General features: G+C 45.0%; 1 protein-coding gene across 1 annotated transcript in view; it reads right to left on the minus strand.

The window, feature by feature from the left end:
• Nucleotides 1-3,494, minus strand: part of LOC137532503 (netrin-4-like) — an 84,625-nt gene extending 81,131 nt beyond the window's left edge. The window contains exon 1 of the mRNA XM_068253072.1: nt 2,824-3,494. Coding sequence (XP_068109173.1) covers nt 2,824-2,890 — 67 coding nt within the window. The 5' untranslated portion in view covers nt 2,891-3,494. The remainder of the gene's footprint in view (nt 1-2,823) is intronic.
• Nucleotides 3,495-9,798: the final 6,304 nt, after the last annotated feature.

Genomic DNA, 9,798 nt, shown 5'->3' on the forward strand with positions numbered 1-9,798 from the left:
GCAGAGGGACACAGTAGTGTGACAGTAAATGATCCCGGAAGCAGCAGATAAGCGACGGGCAGATGACGGCAAAAATCGAGATTGAATAGTGGCGGTTGCACAAACAAGGGTAAGCAATAGTACAGAGTTAAAGGATACCAGAGCCGAAAGATTTATTTAAAGGAGAACTGTAGTGAGAGGTATATGGAGGCTGCCATATTTATTTCCTTTTAAGCAATACCAGTTGCCTGGCTATTCAGCTAATCCTCTGCCTCTAATACTTTCAGCCATAGGCCCTGAACAAGCATGCAGCAGATCAGGTGTTTCTGACAAATTTAGACAGATATGACAAGATTAGCTGCATGCTTGTTTCTGGTGTGATTCAGACACTTCTTTAGGCAAATAGACCATCAGGGCTGCCAGGCAACTGGTATTGCTTAAAAGGAAATAAATATGGCAGCCTCCATATCCCTCTCACTACAGTTCTCCTTTAAAAGGGGGGGGGGGAGCAGGCATATATTAGATGCTTTCCTCATGCCCACTGCTCTCTTCCATCCCCCTCCTTTTTACCCTAAATCGCCACTGCAGCTCAGCTCAGGCCACCTAGGTCAGCAGGTAGTGGGCAGGCGCACGCGGCCAGGAGCGCTCTGCTCGTGAGCTCAATGTGCACTATGACGTCATCATGCCACCATGCTCCTGGCCTCACTCGCCTGTGCACTTCCTGCCGACCCAGACGGTCTGGACTGAGTTGTGGCAGGGGATTTATGGTATGAAGGAGGGAGACGGAGGAGAACTTGGGGAGTGGTGGACATGAGGCCTGCATCTAATCAGAACTGGATTTACAGCTCAGGAGCCTGTAGGCTCAGGAGTTCTGGTGCCCTAAACTCCGTCCCTAAACTCAGGCACCACCCCCATATTAGGTAGGCTTCCCTCCTCCCCAGGCTAGCTAGCCAGATTTTTCCCAGTATTTGGTAACCACATTAATTACAGTAATAGATGTGCTCCCCCAGTATAGGGAGCCAGATGTGCTCCTACCCCAGTATTAAGGGGGATATTTGGGAGGGGAGCCTCCTCCCCTACATAAGGTGCTTGTAGGCACGGGCCTACAATGCCTTTGCCTTATAGTAATGGTATGGCAACACATGCCTGCTCCCCCTGTTTTTAATAACTCTTTCCGCTCTGGTATCCTTTAAGTGTTGAGGACTGTCATTCAGTATCGCTGAACAATCCGTGTGGACCAGCCCGAAACCCGCCATGACTTCTGGTAATTCCATAATGCATAATAGATGAGTGTCAGGGGAGATGATGTACAGTTATGGCTGTACTGTGAATGTGATATGTCATCAATACATGTTGTGTACGTGTTCCCTTGCTGTACAGAACACACAGCCCTCTAATGAGAGACACGTGTGCACTCTGCCTGCTCCAGCATCGATCCTGTGGCAAACATTCTTGGATGTGATGCGCAGAAACATCAATAAGAAAATATATTGCCACAGACTCACAGAGGATGATCAGGAAATCCTATAGACTACAATCCATCCTATAGATTACAGCAGACACCACAGGGCCTCTTGGAAGTGATGATTCTGTCAAAGAGGTTCTGCAGCAGCTGAGGTTTTTCCAGAAACTGCCAATAATCAGACTGTCATGTGATTTTAATGCAAATCATCAAATCTATCCATCTACTGTATATATGAAGCTGATTCACTAAAACTTCTCTGATAAATGATTTCACATAATTGCTTGTCACCTCAGCTATAAGGAGAGATAATTTAAGAGAGAGAAAGATAAGGAAGGAATGGGATATATGGGGCTTGATTCACTAACACAAATAGCATGCCTTATCAGAGATAACATGCCTTATTAAAGTTAACATGCCTTATCAGAGTACCACAGCGAACTTATGCCTGATAATTGGCAATGACTAGAGCTCCACTCGTCCTGCCCTAAGCCCCTGCGGGTTCGTAGCACTTGCTATGCTACTCTGATAAGGTGTGTTAACTTTGCTAAGGCGTGCTATTTGTCTTAGTGAATCAAGCCCATGAAGAGATAAACAGATGAGGAGAGATACACTATGCGTTAAAGTAGATTAAAAGAACATAAAATATAGCAGGAGAGATCATTTATAATGTGTTTTATATGAATAAGCACAGTGTCTCTTTGTCCACACAGCTGCCTTTTCTAGATAGATATATACAGTAAGATAGATAGATAGATAGATAGATAGATAGATAGATAGATAGATAGATAGATAGATAGATAGATAGATAGATAACTCTACCTCATAGCTGTAAAACGTGATATGTTAAAGAAGTTCTGTGACTAATAAATGCCGACTATCTATCTATCTATCTATCTATCTATCTATCTATCTATCTATCTATCTATCTATCTATCTATCTATCATCTTCTATGGTTATACTCCCTATGAGCAAACACACAACAGAATCATGAATTAGGAGTGTCACAGCATTGACAGTACAAGTGTGCACAATGATCAGGTCAGTGAGGGACAAGGCAGCTCTCCTCATTTTTCATATCAGGCTACGGCAACACCACAGTGGGGGGGTCATTTCTACAAGCCATTTAACCCTTTATGTTCCTTCTTGCAGAAACTATAGATTGTTTTCTCTGATTTCTGCAGTTCGGTGACAATAAACGGAACTTAATTTTAAGAAAACAGAGGAAACAGACAAATATGCTCAAGGATTAATTGTAAGCCATAAATGATATTCACAGTGCCTGTATCTAATCAATGACTGGTACATTATTTCAGTAAGGTCATGTGACAAGCAGAGCTGCCTTGGAAGTGGGCTAGGCTGGGGGGTGGGGGGGTCTTACCTGATTTAGTGAGCACTAGGAGGACCATCCACTCCAGGAAGACGGTGAGGGGGATCTTGTTCTGCATGTCAGAATCTCAGTCCCAGGCAACAGGAAGATCAGAGTACCCAATCACAAGGAGAACCCTTCAGTGCTGCATATTCTGCACCCCCTGATCCCTCCAGAGAGCGCCTGAACTGCTGGGGGTCTCTGATGCCCTCAGCCACACATCACAGCAGCTGCTCACATCTTTGGCATGACATTAAGGGCTGGGCTGTCTTCTCTGTCTCCCTCCTAAGGTATAATTATATCCAGCACCTCCACATCCCTCTGGCTTTTATCTGTTTGGGCACCCCACCCCCTGCATCACAGTGCAAACTAAGGAGAGTCTAGCTCTGCTTGGCACCAGTGCTTATATTAGCCCTGCAAGTACATCTGCATGTAATCTGCCTCCTATCACATCACCTAATGTATGACCCTAAATATTAAACAATGATGAGTATAGTCCTCTGCAACTGATGGATCATGCATGCAGAGTAGCCAGTAATCCTATTGTCTCCTCCCTTCTCTGCTCCAGGAGGGCAGGTCACCTGCCTAGGTGATGTTCTGCTGCTCTCTCCTTCAGATGCTCCTCACTCCTCTCAGCTGCAAGCCCCAAGGCTGTCACTTTCATCAGGCTCCCCGGAGTTGTTGTCTCTTTAAATTAAATGCCCAGCACGTGGGTAAAGGCTCCGCCCACATGCAGTGGAATGTGAAGGGACAGCGCTATCTGCTGGAGGAGATGGAGAACTGCAGGAATCTGATTTGTGCTTCTTCTGCTTGATAGAGCATGGCAGTGCTGTCAGGATTTTATATTTATTATTATTATTATTATTATTATTATTATTATTATTATTATTATTTATTTTCTAAATTGCTGTTAAGAAGGTCTTATGTACCACAATTTGAGGGCAGGTGTCATGGGAAGGCATGACATGAAAATATTGCATGAAACCGGTGCAGGTTGTGCTATCATTCTTGTGAAACTATTTAAATGAAATAGTATTTTGTGATAAAATGTAATAGCTGAAAACACTGCTGCAGGCCTGATATTTGTCGGAGCCCACTTTAAGGAACAGATTGTATAGATAAGCTTATCTACACAATCTGTCCCTAGTAATCAAAATCTGTGGCCATCATACTACTTGGAGGTAGTAAAATTGCCCAATCAAAATTGGACGTGTGTACGCACCATTAAAGGAACTTATGGAGCTGCCATATTTATTTCCTTTTAAACAATACCACTTGCCTGGCAGTCCTGTTGATATTTCTGGTCAGTAGGGTCTAAAGCCTCATACACACGCTCAACAACAGTCTTTTAAATGCACAATTATCAAACAACCTTTGTTGTGGAAACAACGTTGTTTGAACAATAGCAAACAACTTTTTTTGGTTGTTTCAACTTGTCTCAACAACAAAAGTTGTTTGATAATTGTGCATTTAAAATACTTTCGTTGAGCGTGTGTATGAGGCTTAAAGGGATACTGTAGGGGGGTTGGAGGAAAATGAGTTGAACTTACCCAGGGCTTCTAATGGTCCCCCGCAGACACACTGTGCCTGCGCAGCCACTCACCGATGCTCCAGCCCTGCCTCCGGTTCACTTCTGGAATTTCAAACTTTAAAGTCTGAAAACCACTGCGCCTGCGTTGCCGTGTCCTCGCTCCCGCTGATGTCACCAGGAGCGTACTGTGCAGGCCCAGTACAGTCTGCGCCTGTGCAGTACACTCCTGGTGACATCAGCGGGATCAAGGACATGGCAACGCAGGCGCAGTGGTTTTCAGACTTTAAAGTCAGAAATTCCAGAAGTGAACCGGAGGCGGGGCCGGAGCATCAGTGAGTGGCTGCGCGGGCACAGGATGTCTGCGGGGGACCAGCCGAAGCCCCGGGTAAGTTCAACTCATTTTTCCCTGACCCCCCTACAGTATCCCTTTAAGTCAAACATCTGAAACAAGCAAGCAGCTAATCTTGTCAAATTTGTCATAGACATCTGATCTGCATATGCTTGTTCAGGGTCTTTGGCTTAAAGTATTAGAGGCAGAGGCTCGGCAGGACAGCCAGGCAATGTGTATTATTTAAAAGGAAATAAACATGTCAGCCTCCATATCCCTCTCACCTTGTGTTCCCTTTAAAGCTAAGTACACATCCCTAGCGTTGATTTGATTACTAGGAGAAAATATACCTGGGGCTTGATTCACAAAGCGGTGCTAACTGTTAGCACGCCTGTGAAAACCCCCTTAGCACGTCTAAACGAGCTTTTCGCGCGCAAAACTTTACGCGTGCAAAACGCGCGAAGTGGCCATTAAAGCCTATGGGACTTACCGCGCGCATAGGACTTTGCGCGCGCAATCTGAGAAAACCGGTGCTAACCTACTTAGCACCCTGGTTAGCGCGCCTAAAGACTTTAGACGTGCTAAGTAGGTTAGCTCCGCATAGTGAATCATATAAGTAAACAGATACACTGCAATGAGTAACAGTATGAACTAAGGGCCCGTTTCCACTAGTGCGGTGCGGAATCGCCGCATATCACCGTTGACAAAATCGCATGCGGGTGCGATTCCGCATGCGTTTTTGCCGCGATTTCGCATGCGATTTCGCATAGGCAGGGTATATGCGATTTTAACCATGTCACTGCCTGTGTTAATTTACATTACTTTCAATGCGAAATCGCACGCGAAATCGCGGGAAAAAACGCATGCAAAAAACGCATGCGATTTCCCTATTAAATACATTACCTGCGAATCGCCTGCATTCCACACGCAGGCGAATTCTGCAGGGTCTACCGTGCAGAAAAATCCTGCACAGAAAAACGCAAATGAAAACTGACAAGTGGAAACAGTCCCATCCACTTGTATTGCCTATGCGAATCCGCATGCGTTGTCTGCATGCGAATTCGCGCTAGTGGAAACGGGCCCTAAGAGTTTCAGACTACCCAGCGAGCTCACAGTGAACCAGAACCCATTGGAGTGTGTAAGGGGTCACAAAGGACCAAAAAGCCCGCTTACTAAAATGCATGGAAAATAAAAGTTTGCCTTCTTAAAGGGACTCTTAGGCCCTTTGTTTGTAAAACAAGATGTGAATGAGATCTCCAGATCTCATACCTTACAAATGGGACTTTTACAAATTATTATTATTATTATTTAGTATTTATATAGCGCCGACATATTACGCAGCGCTGTACAGTGTATATATATATCTTGTCACTAACTGTTCCTCAAAGGAGCTCACAATCTAATCCCTACCATTGCCATATGTCTATATTATGTAGTGTAAGTACTGTAGTCTAGGGCCAATTTTTAGGGGGAGCCAATTAACTTATCCGTATGTTTTTTTGGGAATGTGGGAGGAAACCAGAGTGCCCGGAGGAAACCCACGCAGACACGGAGAGAACATACAAACTCTTTTGCAGATAGTGCCCTGGCTGGGATTCGAACCAGGGACCCAGCGCTGCAAGGCAAGAGAGCTAACCACTACGCCACCGTGCTGCCCTACATGAACTGACCATTTGCGTGTAAACAGCATTGTTAGAATGATCCATCGTTCAAACCTTCCTGTCAAACCTATGCGGTAGATTGATGCCTCGGTTTGCAAAAGATTTTTATCTGACGTGTGTACCCACCTTAAGGCAACTCCCAAACGTGTTCACTATTTGTGCGCCACCTTAGACTACCTTCGCGATATGCCCATTGCTTTTGCGGTGAACGGGAAAATATAATTGCATTACATTGCGATGTATTTATATTTCTATGGGGGCTTTTACGCGGGTACTCTTGCGATGTGGTATGATGATTTGCAACAGAATAATGTGCGGCATGCATTGCGTTACCGGGAGGCACGTGCTAGAATAAAGTCTATGGATAGTAGGCTATGAGGCGACTTTACATCACTGTTGCTATCTTATTTTCCAGGATGTGCCATGCAATGTATATAGTGTGAAAGTAGCCTAAATCCAGATTCATAGTGAGCAACATCAGGACAGCAGGAATGCAAAAGAACGTGAAATCGACGCTGCATACAGTGAAGCATACCGTCTAAGTAAAGTATACTTCACTCTCACTGTTAACGTGTGCGTTTTGCGGTAACACACTACATGTAGTGAATTATGATGCTGCACTCTGTTAGGCCCCATTAACACTAGAGCGTTTTGCCGCGATTTCGGCAAAATGCTCAAACGCTAGAGCTTTTTAAAAGCGCTAGCATAATGAAACCCTATGGGCCTGTTCTTACTTGGGCGATTTGCGCTAATCGCCGCAAATCGCCCAAAAATGGGCAAAAACGCCAAACGCAAGTGCGTAGCCTGCACCATTTTCAGGCGATTTCCAGGCGATCGCGTTTCAGTGCTATAGAAGCGCAAAACGCGATCCCTCCAAAATCACCGCAGTGTTCAATGATTTTTACATGTGAAACCGTGGAAAATTCACTCCTGCAAAACGCAAGCAAAAATTGCCGGCGTTTTGAAAACGCAGATGTGAATAGAGCCTTAGGGCTGATTCACACTACAAGAGCTTTTTAAACGCTAGAGATTTTAAAAGTTCTTGCTAATGCAATACTATCGGGGATTTTTACAAAATCACATCGCTCCAGTGTGAACACACACACACAGGATAACATTAGCAGGAGCTTTTAATATCACAAAGCTCTTAAAAAAGCTCTTGTAGTGTGAACAAGCCCTTATACTGCACCAGCCACACTGTGAACATTGCATAGGTGGTGCATTGAATGCGGCTGCACAGCAACACACATTTGTGAACCTATGTGCAGTGAGTTGACATGCAGAATTATTCTGCAAGGTAACTGAGCACTGTGAACATAGCCTGAGCATAACCTGAGGGCCCTTTTACACTGGCGCAGTGCAGTGCGGCATTTTGCCGCAGCCTAACGCTAGTGCAATGAAAGTCTATGGGGTAGTTCACATGGCATGCGGAGGGGTGAGCTGAAGTTCCCTATCTAACGCAAGCGCATGCCTACGTTACTGTGCGGCTCCTGCAGCGGACCAGAAGTCATGCAAGTCTACAGCGACACACGTGTTTTTAAACAGACCGCCACATTTTTCTGCTTCACGCATGTGCGGAAGCATATTTTAGCAATACCCTTCTGCGCACGTCATCGATTTGCCGCTTACTTCCTGCTTGGCCTGCCGCCAGAAGAGGGTTACTGCGCACTAACGTGGGAAACTCCGAAGGCCTGTTTTGGCGGTGCGGCCCCGGGCAGCATTGTACCGCTAACGACAATATGCAGTGTGAAACCGGCCTCAGGCTAGGTTCACAATGGTGCGTTGTATAATAATGAGTGTGAACTGCAATGGAGACTGGACATACACGTTAGGCTGTAGACACACTATGAGCGCTCTCTGAGCATCAGCACTTTTTGAGTGTTTTTTAAAAATGCTCCCATTGACTTGCATTAAAAATTACAGAGATCGCAATTTTTTTTTCAAAAATCGCAATCGCGCCACTTTTACTACGATTTTACAGCATTTATGGGAGCATTTTAAAAAAAATGCTTAGAAAGCTCTGATGGTCAGAGAAGTACTCAGAAAGCATTCATAGGGCTTGATTCACCAAGACAAATTGCATGCCTTCTCAGAGATAACACGCCATATCATAGTTAACACGCCTTATCAGAGTATCATAGAGAGCACTACGAACCCGCAGGGGCTCAGGGCAGGAAGAGTGGAGCTCTCGTCATTGCCAATCAGCAGACATAAGTTCGTAGCACTCGCTATGATACTTTGATAAGGCGTATTATCTCTGATAAGGTGTGTTAACTTTGATAATGCATGCTATTTGTCTTAAGGTGCGTTCACACGCCATACCTTCGCCAACGATGGGTCCGCCAGACCCTCCCGCTGTCGGCAGATTGATAAGGTTGTTTCTGAACGATCGCCTTTAGTGAATCAAGCCCATAGGGCTCTATTCTCAAAGAGCCAAATTTTACCGCTATATTCCCGCCAGCGGTAAACTCCGCATTTTTTCCACATTCACTAATATTTTCCGCATGCGGAGAAAAAAGATGCGGAAACAGCTATTATTCATGCGGGAATGATGCGGTAAAAAGGTCGCATGAAAAAGTGTTTAAAAAAAAAAAGTTAAAGTCCAGCAAGCACAGCCCTTAAGCCTCCACACTTCATTAAAGTCAATGGGATGCGGAATATATCACCTACTACTTGTAGGTGATAAAAAATCGGTAATTAACGACGAAATGATGCGCCTGAACATTTTTGAGAATTATCTTTTATTGCGGAAAATACCGACTTTTGCGGAAAGGTTTCCGCATGAATCCTGCACTTTTACCACACTTTTTCCGCATGCGGAAAAAACATGCGGAACACTTTGAGAATTCCAACTTGACGGTATTTTGGGTGCAAACTTCCCGCATGTACTTTACCGCATGCGGGAAGTCTTTGAGAATAGAGCCCATAGTGTATCTACAGTCTAAAGTGTACCTAAGACGAATAAAAAAAATGTATACCGGTACATACGTGGGGCTTCCTCCAGGTCCCTTCAGACTGATTGCTCCCTCCCCATCTTCCCTCAATCCTCCACTAGGCGGCCCGGTAAATCCGCCAGTCGGCTCCAGTCAGCGCAGGCGCAGTCCGGTCGTGTGTGCTCCCCATTGCACTGTCGTGGCCAGGAGTGTTCTGAATGAACAGATCGTTTTCACGTGTACAACATCATTAGATGGATTCCTCTTCAAACCTTCCTGACAAACCTAAGCGGCAGATGGATTACTCGGTTTGTAAACATTTTTATCTGATGTGTGTACCCAGCTTTACAATGTTTTCTCTTTTTACCTCAAACCAGGAGGTCATCTTAGCTGACTGGCCCTTTAAATACAGAATGTTTATGTCTGTCCCACAGTAGGCCAGGTAACACATTAATTTGGGAGGGTGGACTGACCAATGGGAATGCGGGTTGAGAGTGGGTGTTCCTCTTTTACCTGATAGACACTCAGGGTCAC

The sequence above is a fragment of the Hyperolius riggenbachi genome, chromosome 9 (genome assembly GCF_040937935.1).
Source record: "Hyperolius riggenbachi isolate aHypRig1 chromosome 9, aHypRig1.pri, whole genome shotgun sequence".
Classification (NCBI taxonomy): domain Eukaryota; kingdom Metazoa; phylum Chordata; class Amphibia; order Anura; family Hyperoliidae; genus Hyperolius; species Hyperolius riggenbachi.